The following is a 21,321-nucleotide window of genomic DNA, read 5'->3' on the forward strand; positions in this document are numbered from 1 at the left end:
GGGAGGGGAAGTACAGGACAGCTCAGACAAGGCGTGCTCCCTGATAGAAGAGACAGCTACACTGGAATAGAAATGGGGGAAGGGGCTCTAGGATCTCCAGAGGGAAGATCCGTAGGGTTTTCCAGCTGCAAGGTGGTAGGGGGATCCAAACAAATGACCTCAGGAGGTCAAAGTCAACACGCAATGACCGGGCCTGGCTCCCAGGTTCCTCTCACCCTGCTCCTGCCCTGCCTGCTGTCTTCCCCAGGGAGCACACTCCCAAGCAGATCAGGCCACCTGCCCACAGTGGGGCAGTGCTGGGGTAGGAAACCAGAGAGGCCTGAGTCACAAAGACTGCTGTGTGCTAAGGAAGCTGGCGGTGACGCCCATTAACCTCCTCCCCTCAAGGGCTGGGTTACCTGGAGGGGATGTGCTTAGTGGGGCCAACGGTGGGGGGAGGGGGGAGATCGCTCACCAGACTCCTGGAGTTCACCAGCAGCTGGCAACAGATTCAGCAAGACAGACAGGCGGTTCCACAAACTTTGGGAGCTCTGGGGAGAGAGAAGGGAGGAGAGGCCTTTAGTTGGGGACTGCAGTGAGGGAAAAAAAAAGCACCAAACCTGGGGGTGTGGGGTTAAGTTCAGGGGCCCTGGAGGGGCTGCATAGGAGAGTTAACACGGGGGGCCAAGAGGCTCATGGAAGACTTGGAAAACAAGAGCGCTGGTCCCTTGTGGAATGAAGAAAGGGCAAAGTGGAGCCTTGCTGAACTCTCACCAGCTGGATGTCTCATGAAAAGAGAAGGCAGGGAGACCACAGGAAGGACTTTCTGGATCTCGATAGCGGGAAAATCTAGTGTGCTGTCACCATGTCTGGCAGGAGAAACCTTTTCTTTCAGCGTTCCAGGTGCCCATACTGGAACACCTCTCTGGGGACATGACCCAGCATCTCCATCTTTACCACACCTACACCTCAATGACTAATAATGATTGAGAAACCAGTTCTCACAGGACATAAACACACACCCAAGGGTGTTCCTGGCCCTGGCCCAACCTCTCTCATCTGGGGAAAGGGGAAAGGGGCAAGCGACATATTGGAAGGTCTTCCATGGCAGGGCAGGGCAGGGCAGGGGTGCCGATTAGAATAAAACAATCCTCTGCATAAAGCCCCAGGAAATTAAAGCCTTAAGACTGAGACTCTGAACCCAGGAGGGAGGAGAAGTCTGCTGTCACCCCAACTCAGCCTCTATGGCTATCAGTCTCTCTAATACCACAATGCCTCCCTAAATCTACTCCCCTCACAGGACATCCTGATCACCCTCGTCTGAAGAGCCGACTGCTTCCTGGAGCCCATGTCTTCTGTCACAATCTCTCCATTCACTGGATTCTTTAATATTTGTGGTCAGTGCTAGTGTGTTTAGCTCTCGAACACACTTTAATTTCACTCCTTCAGCATTACTCATAATGGCATATATTACGCTCTCTGTTGAGAATACAAATAAGCAGCTGTCTCACTGCTCCCAGGCTACAAAATTTGCATCCCAGCCGAGCATACAAGCTCTTTGAAGGCAAAAATCATGCCTAATCTTTCTTCTGTAAAAAGTCAAAGGGCCCAGGACAGAGCAAGTACTTGTTGATTCTTATCTTGCTGAGACCACCTGAAAGAATTCCCAGGCCCTTTCCTGGCTGGCCCCTCCCCCAGCACCCTGGAACCTGACAAGGGCAGTGGGGGTGGAGCGGCGCACCTGTGCACACACGATGATGAGGTCGGGGTTGGTCCGCAGCCAGTCCAGGAAGACTTTAACTGCAGGAAGCAGACCTTCGGCCATCAGGACCTGAAGCTTCTCCTGGATGCTTCGCTCATTCCGACAGGAACGCCCACTGGACTCGCTCTCTTCTGACTCAGAGCACTCCTCAGAGGCTGGGGTGGGTGAGTGGAAGAGGGAAAACTGGGGTGAACAACTAATAGGCACTTGGCCAAGGTCTCAGTTCTGGGTGGGCTGGGGGCCATGCCTCCTCCCCTTCTGGGTTCTCCTGTAGAATTCTGATTCCTGATCTACAGCTACTCCTTCAATCGGTATTTATAAAGTGCCTACTCTGTGCTGAAGGCAGGCAGGCAGAGTCAAACTCTAAGGGAGGGGAAAAGCATGGGCTATATAGCTACAAGAAATACTTTCAACTCTTCTACTTTGTAGACTATAACTTTGGCAAGCCACTTCACCTCTCTGAGCATCAGCTTCCTTGTCTCTTTCCTTCGTTCAGTCACTCCACAGTTTCTAAGTTCCCACCATGTACCAGGCACTGGTTAGGTACTGGGAACACGACAGATATTGTCCTGACCTCAAGAAGCTCTCAGTCTAGCGGGGGAGACAGACAAGTCTACGGACAACTTCACTAGAGTGGGAAAGGGCTGGGGTAAGAGAGCAGAAGGGAAGAGAGCCCTATAGGAGAACAACCTAATCTAGCATGGAGGAATCACAGGGGAAGTGCCTTTAAAGCTAAAATCTAGAGGGCGAGTAAGATTCAGCCAAATGGAAGCCCTAGGGCAAGGGAGGAAGAATATGTTCTAGACAGAAGGAACGCTGTGTACAAAAGCTTGAAGGTAAAGGACAGTGTTTAGAATAGGGACGATAACGCTTCCAACCACAAGATTCCTGTGAAAATTAAACAGAACACCCAGCCTAGTGCTTGGCCCAGAGTAAGCTCAACACATGCTTGCTGCTACTGAATGGGTGTTTCCTTTGCAGGGAAGAGCCTCAGAAGGTAAGTTGCACTGTCATCTACCTGCTTTGGTGGGTGCCAGTTTTTCTGGCTTCCTGGAGCCCTGGGTGGACGTGGACTGGCAGCAGGGGAGGAGGCCACAGTTCCAGTCGATGTGCGGGGAGAACAGCCCCACACCCAGAGGGTAGGGTGGAAGGGGAGAAGAATAAGACCAAGAAGTGGCTTGGGAACTGGGAATGAAGTGGAAGGAGAGGGGATTCTCAGGAAAAACAACTCACAGGCTACACTACGAAGGGCTAAGGGACAGCAGCAAAGGTAGAGCCGAGAAGTCACCCACAGAGAGGAAAGTGGCCTTCCTCAGGTGAGTGCCATGGCACGGAGGAGTGGACCAGAGCAGGACAATGAAGAGAGGACCCAGTACCTGGCTCTGCAGGCTTGTCCACATCTCCATTGACACAGGGCCTGTGGCTGGCCAGGGTGTGGGGCTCCGAGGGGGGCTGGAGGAGCAGGTTGCTGAAGGTGGGAGCCAGCCGGAAGCAGCGCTTGGTCTGGAACATCTGGGTGGACATGGCTTGCAGGTTGCTGGCAATGCTGGCCTCACTAGGGCCCACCGGGCCATTGACGGAATCAGAAGTCTCAGACCTGGCCTGGGGGAGCTCCAGGATTGGGGACCGTGCCCCCTCCTCATCCTCCATGTCTTCCAGGTCTGATCGTGACTCCTGGCTATTCATTTCCGAGTCTGTTTCAGCATCAAAGGCCGTTCCCCCACCGTCAAGACTCTTGTCTGAACCACTGTCGGAGCCCTCGCTGGCCCGGGCTGAGTCATGGCTCGAGTCAGAGTCAAAGCCTTCACTCAGGTCACTGTCGTCACCAGATTTGGGTGGGTGGCGGCGGCGGCGAAGGCAAGAGAGGCGAGAGAACTTACGGCTCTTTCTGATCTCACCGGCTTGAGGTGCTGCAGGAGGGGGCTCAGCGTCTGCCTCCTCTTCCTTCTCCACAGGCTCCTTGGACTCTGGTTCATCTGTGGGAAGAGGAAAGTCATGCGGAGCCTCAGGAAAGACTGGCACCTGAGAGCCAGAAAGCGCTCTCCAACACCACCCCTCCATGCCCCACGCCCGCTCAAGTCTCATTTTCTTCCTCCTTGGTCCCCAGGCCCCACGCCAGCCTTTCCAGTCCCAACTTCCCCCATTCGCGCACCTGTGCCATCGCTCTGGAATGCCGGGACGGGGTTCTCGCCCTCTTCCAGCTCAGCCTGCAGCCGAATGTTGACATGATTGACGAGGTGGGAGAAGAGGGCCAGGGTAAAGGCAATGGCTGCACTGTACTGCTTGGATCCTAAAGCCAGGAAGGTGAGTTATTAGAAGCCCAGAGCCCTGAGGAAGAGTAGGCACCATCTCCAACCCCCCTCACTGTTCTCAACCCTTCCAAGGATCCAACTACCTTTTAAAACCTCTCCTAAGATAAAAAGCAGATTTCCCAGGGCTCTTCACCTTTATCCCTCCTGTATTCTAGATGGGCCAGCTCATACTGTTCTCCTCCATGTGAGCATATCCTCATCCTTCCTGGCTGTGCTGCCTACACACAGGCCCCTTTCCATACCCCAGGCACCCTCACATCCAGCCTTGGTCTGCATACACCTCTGCTAGTAAGATTTCCAGAACTGCCCAACTGCCCCCAAAAGCAAGGTCTGAATTCCGTCTGGATCACCAGCTAAGTTTCCTACCCTCATCTCTGCCCAGGTCCTGGTCAAGCATGTGTGTTTGTGGGAAAAAGCACGGAGGGGGAAGGAAGTATGCCATGTCATTGCTCATTTACCAGGAGCTCCTTCGGGGCAGGGCTCTCTGCCCCTTACTCTCTCACAGCCAAGCAGTACCAAGGGGAAGACAGTGAAAGGAATTCTATAAATAAGGAACTACAGAAAAGGTAGTGAGGTTCGCAGAAGTCAGTGGGGGAGAAAAAAAACAGGAGGAGGGTTACCTGTTCTCTTCAAGCTGTGCACGCCCATGAGGCAGATGATGACCATCTGAAAGATGAGAAGGTCCGGGAGGAAAGCGTACCCGTTCTCATACTCCTCCTCCTCCTCACTGGCTAGGCTGAGGGCGGGTGAGGAAGGCAGGTAGAACAGACAGAGGTTGAAGTCCTCCAGGACTGACTGGCAAAGTGATGTCAGCTCTGAGTCCACAGAGCTGTGGAAAGGCAAGAGTAACAGGGGAGTCAATGACAGAGACTGGGGGAGGCAAAAAAACAGTTGAGAATTCAGGATTCAGGAAAAGACTAAAAGATTCTGCAGGGGCAACTTCAGTGAGAACAGCAGGGAGCAGGCAGCACTAGACTGCTAACGCAGACAAGCTGACGTTGCAAGTCAGACACTCATGGAAAGGATTAAAGCAAGCTTTCCATTCAGCTACACTTTCATCCAAAATTTACTGAGCATCAATTTTGTGCCAGAGGATGAGCTGCCTGGAGAAAGGGCATGGGGCACCCCTTCACCTCGGGTAGCAGAGGGAAGGATGCCAAGGAAGAAATAACTAGGCAGAAAATTTCCAGCTGAGGGGCAGGATTCAACAATCCACTCCCTTCCTTTCAAATACCACACACAGTAAAGAAGCTGTTCTGCATAGAGCTCACAGGACACAGTCACTGCTCATGCAGTCGTGTCAGTAGGTCTCCACTTACCTACTTTTGGGCTGCAAGAGGCTTTGCAAATACATAAAGTTCACCAGCAGCCTCTTAATGTCTTTACCTCTGAAACGAAAGGAGCCCAAAGTAAATGTAAACGTTCAATGGTCCCAAAGTCCCGGCAGAAAGACCCTTTGCTTCTTTGCAGGCCCAACTCACCGCTTCTTGCTGGGAGAGAGTTTTCGCGTCTCGCACTTCTTCAGCTGGTGGTACATTTTGGCTGCCTTGTCATACAGCCGCTTAAGGTTCCCACAGGCCCCCTCAAAGGATACTTCTGATTGGATGCTGAAGGAGATATAGAGGTGAGCTACTGAGTCTTGGCAGGGGAAGAGGTGGAGGGGGACTCCAACAGGATTTCAGGGAACAGAATTACAAGTAAATACAGGCTGCCCTATGTCCACACTCAGGGTGAAGGACTCCTGAGTTATTTTTCTTTTCCGATAAAACACACACACACACACACACACACACACACACTCCTTTCAGAATAATCAGAGGAAAGATGGTATCTTAATCTCCTCCATATCTATAAACGGGACAATTAATCTTAACTCTGCTACAAACGTAACCTAGTTATCAGCCCTGAACTGAGCTGCTGTTCAGCTGTGTAAGCACAGAGCATGTTATAACAGACGGCGTTTAACAAGCATTCACTGTGTGCAAGGACGTTATGTGCACTGCTTCACTTAATCCTCATATGCTCATTTAAACCCTGACGTGTACTGTGTACTGAGTACCCTGTGCTTCAGGCACGGCACCCTGACACGACTGCATTTACAGACGAGGAAGTGGAGGCCGAGAGAACCAGTATGTGGCCAACATCACAAAGCCAGCACATGGCAGGGCCGAGGCTCCAACCCAAGCCTACCTCACTCGGAAAACTACACCCTGAACACTACACTACACTTTGTATCTTTTTATGTCTTGCTTTATTTTGTTTTTAACAACTTCTTAATTATAAAAATTGAGTTACTAGGGGGGACATTATGATGCAGAAACAAAATAACAAATAATACATAGTCTCTTTTAGAAAATACTTATAAGATAATTTGAGCCTACATTGTAAGCTCCCATAACAGTCACGTTTAGTCAGGAACTGCAAATGCCATTTCTAGGTTTTGAGATGCTGTGTCATAGACGTATAACCTGGTATTTCCCTGGAACTATGAGTACCTGTGTGACATCTAAGACTCAGAAAAGGAGTTCTGCAGCTCTGAAAGTAAAAATTGCCACATACAACTGTTAAAGAAATTAAAAAAAAAAAAGATCAGGCTTCAACTAGAGATAAGAACAAAACCAACTGGGTTGGGACTAAGGTAAATTAGAATACAGGGATAAGAAGGACACTGCCTGAATTTTTAGAACTTCACCTACTGTACGAGACCAAAGGAAGAGAGGTTTATTTTGTCCAAAAACTAAATATTCTGAAGCACATAATCTAACTCAACCTGTCTGAATAGATCACTTAAACAATCCAACCACATGGAGCTCAGAATGGGAATGAAGGTTTGTAATTCTGAATAGCTTAATGTAATACCCAGACACATCCCAGAGTATGTTAAATAGATAATTAAAAAGTATTGACTTGAAACGCAGAGGGACCAGCCTCTCGAAAACATCAACTAGTTCCATCCCCTATCCCATATTATCGACAGCCCCTTCCAACATGAAAAAGTTAGAATGGCCATAGCCCAAATACCCCTAAACAGTGAGAGAAAGATCAAAGGTGATGGTGGAGTTATAGAGAGAAGGTAGAGTTTAACAAATGAGTATGATTGCTGAATCATTATATCGATATTTCTTTTAGTTTCCAGTATCTTAGAGCAGCTAGAAGCAAAAACCTAAAATTATGGAATTGTAACCCATACAAACTCTGAAATCTGTTCTATGCTAACTACTGCAATGTCCTTTGAAATTTATGCTTTTTAGTATATGTTATTTTTCACAAAAGAAAGTAAATTGTGATGATGAATGCACAGCTATATGATGATATTGTGAACCACTGACTGTACACTTTGGATGATTACATGGTATGTGAATATAATATATATCAATAAAAAATAAATATTTTTAAAAAACCGTAGTAGAGCAAAAGCAAAATAAGAATATCTGGGCTAAGGGTCAGTGAAGGAAAGAAACAAAAGGGGATTTCAAAGTTTCTTTTAAAAAACAGATGTTCCTGTTTTTCTGCTACAAATAATGCTATAAAGAACACTGTTTAAACATCTTAAAAATACAACCTAGCAAACTTAAGAGAAATTTTCCTTACTATAAATTCCTAATAGAATTTTTGGATCAAAGAATACATGCATTTTACAATTTGAGAGAGCAGTTAAAGAAATTATTTTACATGCATACTTAAAAAGAATGAGTTAAATCATAAGAACCGATACTCAAAGATGTTCACAGCATATTACTAAATGGAGGAGTAGCTTAACAGTGTAAAATCCCATTAAAATTTAGAGACAGTATTTCAGAAAGAAAACGCTGGGAAAATATGCATCAGACTAACATTGGTTAATTCATTCATCAAATCTGAAGATTATTTTTAAAATTATAAAGTAATGCATGGATAAATTAATCTCATAACAATAAAGTGACAGATATACAAACATTTGTATTTGAATGTGCGTAACAGCTTTATTCATAATAGCCTCAAACTTCAAACAAACCAATATCCACCAATTGGTGAATAAATTTTAAAAAGTGATATATGCATTCAATGGAGTACCACTCAGCAATAAAAAAGGAACAAACTACTGACACATGGATGAATCTCAAAAGCACCATGTCAAGAGAAAGAAACCAGACACAGAAGTCTATATACTATATAATTTCATTTATACGATAATTCAGAAAAGACAAAACTATAGTGAGAGCCGGGGCTAATGGTGAAATGAAGGAATGACTGTAGCATTTAAGGGAACTTTTGGGGGACATGAGAATTGCTTAAAGTCATGATTACGATAGTGGTTACACTGATGTACACATCTGTCAAAATTCATTGAATTGTACACCTAGAATTGGTGAATTTTTTTTTATTTTTTTATTAATTAAAAAAAATTAACAGACAAAACATTAAGATATCATTCCATTCTACATATACAATCAGTAATTCTTAATATCATCACATAGTTGCATATTCATCATTTCTAGAACATTTGCATCGATTTAGAAAAAAATAAAAAAGACAACAGAAAAAGAAATAAAATAACAGAAAAAAAAAGATTATACATGCCATACCCCTTACCCCTCGCTTTCATTTACCACTAGCACTTCAAACTAAATTTATTTTTAACATCTGTTCCCCCTATTATTTATTTATTTATTTTTAAATTAATTAAAAAAAAATTAACACAACATTTAGAAATCATTCCATTCTACATATGCAATCAGTAATTCTTAATATCATCACATAGATGTATGATCATCATTTCTTAGTACATTTGCATCAATTTAGGAAAAGAACTAGCAAAACAACAGAAAAAGATATAGAATGATAATATAGAGAAAAAAATAAAAATAATAATAAAAAATAAAAAATATATATATATTAAAAAAACACAAACAAACAAACAAAAACTATAGCTCAGATGCAGCTTCATTCAGTGTTTTAACAAAATTACATTACAATTAGGTAGTATTGTGCTGTCCATTTTTGAGTTTTTGTATCTAGTCCTGTTGCACAGTCTGTATTCCTTCAGCTCCAATTACCCATTATCTTACCCTGTTTCTAACTCCTGCTGGTCTCTGTTACCAATGACATATTCCAAGTTTATTCTCGAATGTCAGTTCACATCAGTGGGACCATACATAGAATTGGTGAATTTTATTGCATGTAAATTATATTTCAATAAAGAGGATTTTTGAAAGTAAAAAAAAAAAAGTATTGGCAAAGTCCCTTAAGGGACGGGAGGAAAAATAAGAAACTATTAAGTTTAACCACAGGGGAAACCCCTGATACTGTCTCAAACATTAGGGACACCCAAATCAATAGGCCAAGCCCTTAATCTTGAGGCTTGCTCTTGTGAAGCTTATTTCTGCAGTGGAGAAGCTAAGCCTACCTATAGTTATGTCTAAGAGCTACTTTCAGAAGACCTCGTTTGTTGCTCAAATATGTTCTCCTTCTCTCTCTAAGCCCAACTCGGCCAGTAAAATTGTTACCCTCCCCTATATGTGGGACGTGACATCCAGGGGTGAAAATCTCCCTAGCAACGTGGGTTATGAATCCCAGGGATAAGCTTGGCCCTAGCACCGTGGGATTGACAATCTATCCTGACCAAAAGGGAGAAATCTGTAACAGAAGGGGTATCAACGCCTAAGAGAGTTCAAATAGAATCCACAGGCTATTCTGGAAGCTACTCTTAGGCAAGCTTCAGCTAGATATTGCTAATTAACATGGTTTGCCAAACCACAGCCAAAACCATTCATGTTAACCCTAAAGAACATCTATCTAGGGCTTTATCTTATATTCTCCAAAAGTTGCATGCACTAAGATTACTTTCTGGAAATCTACAACCTCCAGATGGTTTCCCAGGCTAGATAAGCCTTAAACCCCAGAGGGGCCAGCCTCTCCAGAACATCAACCAGTTCCATACCCCGATCCCATATTATCAACACCCTTTTGCAACCATGAAAAAATTAGAATGGGCAGAACCCAAGTACCCTTAAAGATAGGCAGAAGGATTAAAGAGGAGGGAGGAGTTATAATGGAGAAGATAGGATTTAACAAATAAGTATGCTGCTGAATCATTATACTGATATTTCTTTTAGTCTCCAGTGTCTTGGAGCAGCTAGAAGGAAAAACCTAAAATCATGGAACTGTCACTCATACCAAACTCTGAAATCCGTTCTATCACAAACTGTTACAATGTACTTTTAAATTTAATGCTTGTTTTTATATATCTTTCACAATAAAGTTAAAAAAAAGTGAGTAATAAAAAAGAAATATACAGTGAATTCAACATAGCCACTAATTGTTTTATACTCCTTCAAAGTAGTGAGGTCCATATCCCCTTCTCCTTAAATCTTGGCAGGGATGGGGTAGGGGGTGAGGTGAGGAGCTGCAACTTCTTTAATCAATATTATATGGTTATTGGTTAGTGACTCTGCTAGTGTCTAGGCCCTGGCTTTAAGAGACTAGCTACTTCTACTTCCAAACCTCTTGGGTCACTCTGTTGGAACCCTGGGCCACCAGGTATATACCCATCTACACCTGAAGAAAGGTTATACGAAGAAGCCCTGAGACTAAATGGAGAAGAAGAGGGGCCCAGATGAGCCAACTTTCCAGATATTAGGGTGAACCTGGTAATCATATATATATTTTAAACCTTTTTAAAGGGTATACTATAACATATACAAAGCAAAGAAAGAAAAAAAAAGCAATAATTTTAAAAGCACTATTCAACAGGTAGTGACAGAAAAGATCACAGAGTTTGTCATGGGTTATCATTCCATCATCTCAGATTTTTCCTTCCAGCTGCTCCAGAACACTGGAGGCTAGAAGGAATATATATATATATATAATTTTATCATCACAATCAACTTAAAAAAATTTTTTTGTGTGTGTGTGAAAAATATCATATATACAAAAAAGCAACAAGCACACCACAACAATTAGTTGTAGAACAGATTTCAGAGTTTGGTATGGGTTACAATATATGGGTAATCATGTTTAAGAATGAATGTCATTCCAAAAGCCTTGTTTCTTGAAGATGATTGTATAATGATTTACCTTTTACAGTGTGACTGTGTGATTATGAAAACCTTGTGTCTGATGCTCCTTTTAACTAGGGTATGGACAGATGAGTAAAAACTACGGTTAAAGAAATAAATAATAGGGGGAACAAAGGTTAAAATAAATTGAGTAGATGGAAATACTAATGGTCAATGAGAGTGAGGGGTAAGGGGTATGGTATGTACGAGGTTTTTCTTTTTTTGTTTTTATTTCTTTTTCTGGAGCAATGTGAATATTCAAAAAACTGATAATGGCAATGAATGTGATGATATTGCAAGTCACTGACTGTATACCATGGATGGAATATATCTATGTAAAAAATGTGTGTTTGTATGTTGTTTTATTAACAAAAATATTTTTTAAAAAAAGAATGACTTTCATGAATAGTCTTTTCAATAAATGGGCATGGAACACCTGGATTTCAATAGCCAAAAGAATGAAAGAGGACCCTTACCTTACATCCTACATAAAATTAATTCAGAATGGAAGAAAGACCTAAATGTAAGAGCCAGTACCATACAACTTCTAGAAGGAAACGTATGGAAACATCTGCAACATCTAGTGCAGGAGGTAGCTTCACAAACTTTACATCTAAAGCACAAGCTGTGAAAGAAAAAACAGACAAATCGGAATGCCTTAAGATCAAGAGCTTCTGTGCTTCAAAAGACTTCATTAAAAAAGGTGAAGAGGCAGCGAATTCAATGGGAGAAAATATTTGGAAACTACATATTGGATAAAGGCTTGTTATCCTGTATACATAAAGAAATTATACAGCTCAACAACAAAAGAACAAACAACCCAATTATAAAATGGAGAGAGGAAATGAATAGGTACTTTTCTGAAAAGCAAATATAGAGGGCTAAAAAGCACATGAAGAGCTGCTCCTGTTCACTGGCTACAAGGGAAATGCAAATTAAGACAATGAGATATCACCTCACACCTAATAACAATGGCTGCTATCAAACAAACAGGAAACTATAAATGTTGGAAAGAGTGCAGAGAAACTGAAACACTTATTCCCTGTAGGCGGAATGTATAATGGTTCAGCCACTGTGGAAGTCAGTTTGATGATCCCTCAGAAAACTAATAATGAGTTGCTCTATAAGCTGGCAACACCAATACTCAGTATACACCCATAAGAGTTGAGGGCAGGGACACAAATGGACATTTGCACACCGATGTTTGTGGCGGCACTGTTCACAATTGCCAGGAGATGGAAACAATCCAGGTGCCTATCAACAGATGAGTGGATAAACAAAATATGGTATATACATACGATGGAATATTCTGCAGCATTTAGACAAAATGGTGTCCTGAAACATAAGACAACGTAGATGAACCTTGAGGACCTAATGCTGAGTGAAATAAGTCAAACACAAAAGGACAGATACTATATGATTCTGTTATTATGACTGATAAAGCCGCCAGTATTTTGGAGTAGCTAGATAGAAAAATCTGAGATGAGGGCACAGCAGTCCATTACAAACTCTGGGAACTGTTCTGTAGCTGCTTGTTGAAGTGTGCTTTGAAAATTATTGCTTTTTTTCTTTCTTTTCTTTGCATATATATATATATATATATATTACATTTTACAACAACAAAAATGGTTAAAAAAACTATAGGCAGTTATAGTAATATTAGGTAAAATAAATTCCTAATATTTTGAATTTAGTAAAATTTGAAAATATTTAGTAATATAGTTCACTAGTATAGCAAAGTTGTTATTTGTAAAAACTTTTTACTTGATATTTTGAGAATGCAAACAGTTTTTTGATAGTTAAGCAAATGATATTTAAGATAGTGTTTAATATTTAGAATTTAAGAAACGGATACCTATTATCTATAAATTTTTTCCTTCCTTGCTTTAATTTTAAATTGGTTTATGAAGCACAGTGTACAAACAGGCTTTATGATGATTACTTTGAAATATGCCTATGGATAAGTTAAGACATCCATTTTAAGGGGTTAAGATTTTCATATGCTAATTGTAAAAATATTTGTATCTTCTTATTTCCCTGAAATCAGGAAAATATTTAGTAACAGGTCATTACTATAGCAATGCAGATATTTGTAAGAACTTTCTACTTGATACTTTGAGAACATTCACAATTTTAACAGCTGATCAAATGGTATCTAAGTTAGTGTTTAATACTTAGAATTTAAGAACTTTGCTATCTAAATCTGTATATTTTTTTCCTTGATCCCTTGATTTTAAATTGGTTTATGAAACTTACTGTGCAAACACAGGTTTTACAATGATTATATGGCTACCCTATTTAAATATCCCTATGGTTAAGCTAAGATATACATTTTTGGTGGTTCTATGTGTATTGTTTGTTTCCTTAAATAAAAAAAAGCCACATATAAAAAAAAGAATGAATGTTGTAAAAGACATCCTACAAAAAGGCAGAAAATATTTGAAAATCACATATTTGATGAGGGTTAAATATCAAATATTCAGAATAAGTAAAGAACCCTACAATTCAACAACAAAAAGACACACAACCCTATTTAAAAATGGGCAAAGGAGTTGAATGGGCATTTCTTTAAAGAAGATATACAAATGACCAATAAGCACATGACAAGATGCTCAATATCATTAGCCATTAGATAAATGCTAATCAAAATTACAGTATGTCCAGGCTCAACAAGATGCTTTATGCTCCAGCATAGGAATCAACTGTTTCTCCAAGAAGTCCTGGTTCTTTTTAGAGGGAAATGGTACTAAGAAGTCAAGATGTGGATGAGGGGCCAAGATGGCGGCTTAGTGAGGTGTGGGATTTAGTTCATCCTCCAGAGCAGCTAGTAAATAGCCAGGAATAGTACAGAACAACTGCTGGGGCCACATAAGTGACCAGACACACAGCGTACCCCAATCTAGACCAACTGCAAACCCACCCAGAACCGCGAGTCCCCAAAGCCACGGTGGCCGGTGCCCCTCCCCCACAGGCAGCTTCTCAGAGGGGAAAGGAAAGAGACTTTACCAGCAGCAGGGGCTGAGCAACCAAGCACCAATTGTGGAATTAATTAACAAATTCTGAGTACTAAACATAGGTCCCCAGCTCAGCTGAACCTTGAGTAAAAGCGGAGGTTGCTGTTTTTTGCTTGGCGCAGAGGGGGCAGGGCTGATGGAAAAGGAAAAAACAGAGATTTTTTTGGATTTGAAAAAGGTCTGAGCCCTGAAGGAAAGGAGGGGGCACAAAGGAATTGGAGATACACAGAGCACCAACTTAAGCTCTTAAATTGGCAAAGCTGAGGAAAAGGGGTCCTGCTCTGAAAAGAATTTTCTCTTTCATTTTGGTGACTGTTTCTATGGCTTGACTGTTGTTTGGATACAGCTGCAAGGCTTCTCTGGCTCCACGGCCGTAGGCATAGGCAAAATTAAGCTTGTCTGAGTGTTTGTCTGGAGCCTGTGCCTTCCCCAGGAGATGGGTGGGGCCCAGCTCAGGTGGATTCCCTTCCTCAAGGAGTTCAGACACCAGGGTCTGGAAAAATGAAGATTAAACCCGACTACAACCTCTCCTCTGTCTCCACCCCACACCCAGCAGGGAGAATCTGCTGGAGTTAAAGGTACCGCATCATCTTATGCTGGTGGGACCTGCAGGCAGACAAGTACCAAATACTGGGCAGGGTAGGAAAAACAGGGAGCCCAGAGGCTTCATAGGAAAGTCTTTCAACCTGCTGGGTCTCACCCTCAGGGAAAACTGACGCAGGTGACTCTTTCCTCCTGACAGGAGGCCAGTTTGGTCTGGGAAAATCTAGCTGGGGTTTATAATACTAGGTAGACCCTTCTAAGGGGGAAAAAAAGGCACCATACAGGCAGACAACAAAACCTAAGCTAGAGGTCCAGAATAAGCTGAACTGAATGTCAAAGAACAGATAGACAACAAAGTCATCCAGCAAGAAAATTCTAGGTAAAAAAAGTGAAAACAATCTCCAGAATAAACTAATTAAGGTAATTAAATGCCTAGACGCCAGCAAAAAAATAATGAATCATACTAGGAAAATTGAAGATATGGCCCAGTCAAAGGAACAAACCAACAATTCAAATGATATAGGAGTTGAAACAATTAATTCAGAATGTTCGAACAGACATGGAAAACCTCATCAAAAATCAAACCAATGAATTGAGGCAGGTTATAAAAAAGGCAAGGAATGAACAAAAAGAAGAAATCGAAAGTCACAGAACTTATGGGAATGAAAGGCACAGTGGAAGAGATTAAAAAAAACAATGGAAACCTACAATGTCAGATTTCAAGAGGCAGAAGATTGGATTAGTGAACTGGAGGACGGGACATCTGAAATCTGACAAGCAAAAGAAAATAAGGGGAAAAGAATAGAAAAATATCAGCAGGGATTCAGGGAATTGAATGACAACATGAAGCACACAAATATACGTGTTGTGGGTGTCCCAGGAGGAGAAGAGAAGGGAAAAGGAGGAGAAAAACTAATGGAGGAAATTATCACTGAAAATTTCCCAATTCTTATGAAAGACTTAAAATTACAGATCCAAGAAGTGCAGCATACCCCAAACAGAACAGATCCAAACAGACGTACTCCAAGACACTTACTAATCAGAATGTCAGATGTCAAAGGGAAAGAGAGAATCTTGAAAGCTGCAAGAGAAAAGCAATCCATCACATACAAGGGAATCCCAATAAGACTGCATAGATTTGTCAGCAGAAACCATGGAGGTGAAAAGACAGTGAGATGATATACTTAAATTACTAAAAGACAAACACTGCCAACCAAGAATTCTATATCCAGCAAAACTGTCCTTCAAAAATGAGGGAGAGATTGAGAGAGAGCAACACTACAAAGCAGAGAGTCCACCAGCCAGCGACCTTTGGAGATGAAGAAGGAACATGCCTCCCGGGGAGCTTCATGAAACTGGAAGCCAGGAGATGAAGCTAGCAGATGACACCGTGTACGCCATGTGCCCTTCCAGATGCAAGAGGAACTCTGACTGTGTTCGCCATGTGCCTTCTCACTTGACAGAGAAATCCTGAACTTCATCGGCCTTCTTGAACCAAGTCTGTAGATTGTTTTTTACGTGATTTTGCAAGTAAATTGGAGAACAGATATAAAGCAGCATATATATACTTCACTGACTTTTGCCCTGATAGTCTCTTTAACAAAATTAAGGCTTCCTGCTCCAAGTCAATAAGAAGATGTAAAGAAATAAATATTTCCTTCATTCCGCTTGAATCTCAGGTAGTGAAAAGCAAACAGTACAATCTGTGTATGAAACAAGAATTGAAGGAGAGAGGTAGACTAAACAGGAGAGTGAGAAAAGAAATAAAAGATGAAGTCAAGATGACAGAGAAAATGAGGTTTCATTAAGGTGTATACTCTTGATGTACCAGATGCATTCTATTACTCTTATAGTCTGGACCCTAGTAATGCAAGTGGAAAAGATGCCATTATGGAAGCAATGGCTGTGCAGATAGTTACAGTGTGTGCCACCCTGGATGAAAATCCTGGAGTAAGATATAAAAGCAAACCTCTAGATAATGCCAATAAGCTTGCACAGCTTGTTGAAACAAAACTTGAAAACTACTAAAAGATTGCTGGAAAGAGCCCAATAAAGATATAGAACAGATGGGAAAGAAAAGGAGGCAGTCCTTGAGGAAGATGATGATCTCTGGGTCAGAATTCGACATCAACATATCGCAGTTGTATTAGAGGAGATTCCCAAGCTTATGAAAGAAATTTCATCGACAAAGAAAGCAACAGAAGAAAAGCTATCGGTTAGTGCTCTTTCCCAATTTATAAAGAAGATGCCACATTTCCGTAAACGGATTACTAAGCAAGTTATCCATCTTAATTTAGCAGAAGATTGCATGAAAAAGTTCAAGCCTAATATAGAAAAGCTCTGCAAAACTGAACAGGACTTGGCACTTGGAACTGATGCAGAAGGGCAGAAGGTGAAAGATTCAATGCAAGTACTCCTTCCAGTGCTTCTCAACAAAAATCATGATAATTATGACAAAATAAGAGCAATCCTACTTTATATCTTCGGTATTAGCGGAACTACAGAAGAAAACTTGGACAAGTTGATTCAGAACGTAAAAATAGAAAATGAGAGTGACATGATTCGTAACTGGCGTTACCTTGGTATTCCCGTTGTCCCACAATCTCAACAGGGTAAACCCTCAAGAAAGGATAGGTCTACAGAAGGAACTTTTCAACTTTCTCGCTGGACACCTATTATCAAAGATATTATGGAGGATGCCACTGATAACAGGTTAGATTCAAAAGAATGGCCGTATTGTTCCCAGTGTCCAGCAGTGTGGGATGGCTCTGGAGCCGTCAGTGCTCGCCAGAAACCCAGAGCTAATTATTTAGAGGAACGAAAAAATGGGTCAAAGTTGATTATCTTTGTTATTGGAGGAATTACATACTCTGAAATGCGCTGCGCTTATGAAGTTTCTCAGACACATAAATCCTGTGAAGTTATTATTGGTTCTACACATATTTTAACACCCAAAAAACTGTTGGATGATATCAAGATGCTGATAAACCCAAAGATAAACTCTCCTTTATTAAAGATGAATAGCTTTTTTGTTTGTTTGGGAATTCTTATTAATATGTTCAACTAATTTTAGATCAAGAAAGCATCGCTACCATGGATATCATGTAATTTTAACAATGTAAATGTTTTTATGGAGTAATTACTTGTCCAAAACATTTCTTTAGGTTGCTGTTTATGACTATATCTCTTTGGATTTGCCATTTTTAATCATTTAATATAATTGCTGCCCTATAGATGATGAAAATAAATGTTAAAATAATTTCTAGGGTGGTGCAGAGGGTGGCTCAGTGGCAGAAGTCTCGCCTGCTGTGCCAGAGACCCAGATTCGATTCCTGGAGTCTGCCCATGCCAAAAAAAAAAGATTTCTAAAAGGAAATCTTTTCACCTTTGGAACAGAATATATGAGTGGGAGTAATTTTTCATGGCCACCTATATACTAATTACTTGTTAGATACTTACCTAAGTGTCTTACTCCTAAGAACAGCTTTTTGGGAAGAATTATTTTAAATGAAGAGATTCTAAAAGTTAAAATTGTAAATGTGTATGTGTGTTAGAATTATTTCCTATAAGTGCAATTTTTCATTCACCTGAAATAAGTTCTTTTATGTGTAAACTAATTCACTGTCAATAATAGAAATAGAATTATATCACAATGTATACTGTCTTGCTAGATAAATCTGAAGAACATAATTTTATACAGTTTTTAAATCATATATGTTTAGAAAACAAAAAATAATCATGAATATTCTAAGAGAAAATAAATATATAGTTACAAAAAAAAAAAAAATGAGGGAGACTACATGGGACATGACTCCCAGGGGTGTGGACCCTCCTGGCAACATGGGACAGAAATCCTAGAATGAGCTGAGACTCTGCATCAAGGAATTGAGAAAACCTTCTCGACCAAAAGGGGGAAGAGTGAAATGAGACAAATAAAGTGTCAATAGCTGAGAGATTCCAAACAAAGTCAAGAGGTTATCCTGGAGGTTATTCTTACACATTAAACAGGTATCACCTTTTAGTTAAGATATAATGGAGAGGCTGGAGGGAAGTGCCTGAAAATGTAGAGCTGTGTTCTAGTAGCCATGTTTCTTGAAGATGATTGTATAATGATATAGCTTTTGCAATGTGACTGTGTGATTGTGAAAACCTTGTGTCTGATGCTCCTTTTATCTACCTTATTAACAGAGGAGTAAAACATATGGAATAAAAATAAATAACAGAGGGAACAAACATTAAAATAAATTTAGACTGAAATGCCAGTGATCAATGAAAGGGAGGGGTAAGGGGTACAGTATCATGAATTTTTTTCTGTCATTTCTTTTTCTGAATTAATGCAAATGTTCTAAAAAATGATCATGATGATGAATATGCAACTATGTAATGATATTGTGAATTACTGATTATATACATAGAGTAAAATGATCATAAGTTAAGAACACTTGTGTTAGTTTGTTATATATATATTCTTTAATTTAAAAATTCATAAAAAAATAAAAAATTTTAAAAATGAGGGAGAAATTAAAACATTTTCACACAAAAAAAATCATTGAATTTGTGACCAAGAGACTGGCTGTGCAAAAAATACTCAAGGGAGCACTAGAGACAGATATGAAAAGACAGGAGAGAGAAGTGTGGAGAAGAGTATAGAAATGAAGACTATCAGTAAAAGTAAAAAGAAGGAAAATTAGATATGACATATAAAATCTAAAAGGCAAAATGGTAGAATCAAATACTGCCCATACAGTAATAACACTAAATGTTAATGAATTAAACTTCCCAATCAAAAGACATAGACTGGCAGAATAGATTAAAAAACAGGACCCATTGTTATATGGTGTCTACAGGAAACACATCTTAGACCCAAGGATAAACATAGGTTGAAAATGAGAGGTTGAGAAAAGATATTTCACGCAAATAACAATCAGAAAACAGCAGGAGTAGCTATACTCATATCCAACAAATCAGACCTCAAATGTAAAACAGTTAAAAGAGACAAAGAAGGACACTATGTATTAATAAAAGGAACAATTCAACAATAAAATATAACAATCATAAATATTTATACACCGAGCCAGAGTGCTCCAAAATACATGAGGCAAACACTGAAAACAGAAATACACACATCTAATAGTTGGAGATGTCAATTCCCCACTCTCATCAATGGACAGAACATCTAGACAGAAGATCAATAAAGAAACAGAGAATTTGAATAATACAATAAATGAGATAGACTTAACAGACATTTATAGAACATTATACCCCACAACAGTAGGATACACCTTTTTTTCAAGTGCTTATGGATTATTCTCAAGGGTAGACCATATATGCCAGGTCACAAAGCAAGTCTCAATAAATTTAAAAAGACTGAAATCATACAAAACACCTTCTCAGATCATAAAGGAATGAAGTTGGAAATCAATAATAAGCAGAGTGCCAGAAAATTCACAAATATATGGAGGCTCAACAACACACTCTTAAACAACCAGTGGGTCGAGGAAGAAATTACAAGAGAAATCAGTAAGTATTTTGAGGAAAATGAAAATGAAAACACAACATATCAAAATTTACGGGATGCAGCAAAGGCAATGCTAAGAGGGAAATTTATTGCCCTAAATGCCTCTATCAAAAAAGAAGAGCAAAAATCGAGGAATTAACTGTCCACTTGGAAGAACTAGAAGAAGAACAGCAAACTAACCCCAAAGCAAGCAAAAGGAAATAAATAATGAACATTAGAGCAGAAATAAATGAAACTAAGAACGTGAAAACAATCAAGAAAATCAACAAAACCAGAAGTTGGTTCTATGAGAAAATAAGTAACATTGATGGACCCATAGCGAGGTTGACAAAAGAAGAAGAGAGAGGATACAAATAAATAAAATCAGAAATAGAAGAGGAGACATAACCACTGACTCCACAGAAATAAAGGAAGTAATGAAAGGATACTATGAACTTTATGCTAATAAACTAGACAATGTAGATGAAATGGACAACTTCCTAGAAAGGCAAGAACAACCATTATTGACTCGAGAAGAAATAGATGACCTCAACAAACCAATCAAAAGTAAAGAAACTGAATTGGTCATTAAGAAGCTCCCTAAAAAGAAAAGTCCAGGACCAGATGGCTTCACATGTGAATTCTACCAAACATTCAAGAAAAAATTAGAACCAATCCTGTTTAAACTCTTCAAAAAAATTTGAAGAGGAGGGAAAACTACCTAACTCATTCTATGAAGCCAATATCACCCTCATAACAAAGCCAGACAAAGATATTTAAAAAAAAGAAAATTACAGATCAACCTCTCTTATGAATATAGATGTAAAAATCCTCAGCAAAATTCTTGCAAATCGAATCCAACACCATATTAAAAGAATTATACACCATGACCAAGGAGGATTCATCCCAGGTATGCAAGGATGGTTCAACATAAGAAAATCAATTAATGTAATACACCATATCAACAAATCAAAGCCAAAAAACCACATGATCATCTCGACTGATACAGAAAAGGTATTCGACAAAATTCAACATTGTTTCCTGTTGAAAACACTTCATAGGATAGGAATAGAAGGGAACTTCCTCAACATGACAAAGGGAATATATGAAAAACCCACAGCTAACATCATCTTCGATGGGGAAAAACTGAAAACTTTCCCCTTAAGATCAGGAATAA

The 21,321-nt window shown here is 40.3% G+C and overlaps 1 protein-coding gene and 1 pseudogene across 2 annotated transcripts in view; one reads left to right on the forward strand and one right to left on the reverse strand.

The window, feature by feature from the left end:
• The window catches only part of SMG5 (SMG5 nonsense mediated mRNA decay factor), a 50,811-nt gene that overhangs the window by 10,362 nt on the left and 19,128 nt on the right, over positions 1 to 21,321 (reverse strand). For both annotated transcript variants that reach the window (XM_077156459.1, XM_077156458.1), the window contains 7 exons: positions 5,535 to 5,660; positions 5,373 to 5,441; positions 4,674 to 4,882; positions 3,894 to 4,031; positions 3,118 to 3,717; positions 1,721 to 1,896; positions 455 to 530 (listed from right to left, as the gene is read on the reverse strand). In XM_077156459.1, coding sequence (XP_077012574.1) covers positions 455 to 530; positions 1,721 to 1,896; positions 3,118 to 3,717; positions 3,894 to 4,031; positions 4,674 to 4,882; positions 5,373 to 5,441; positions 5,535 to 5,660 — 1,394 coding nt within the window. The remainder of the gene's footprint in view (positions 1 to 454; positions 531 to 1,720; positions 1,897 to 3,117; positions 3,718 to 3,893; positions 4,032 to 4,673; positions 4,883 to 5,372; positions 5,442 to 5,534; positions 5,661 to 21,321) is intronic.
• On the forward strand, positions 16,445 to 17,686 carry LOC143678844 (syntaxin-binding protein 3 pseudogene; annotated as a pseudogene).

Source organism: Tamandua tetradactyla, chromosome 4 (genome assembly GCF_023851605.1).
Source record: "Tamandua tetradactyla isolate mTamTet1 chromosome 4, mTamTet1.pri, whole genome shotgun sequence".
NCBI classification, from domain to species: Eukaryota; Metazoa; Chordata; class Mammalia; order Pilosa; family Myrmecophagidae; genus Tamandua; species Tamandua tetradactyla.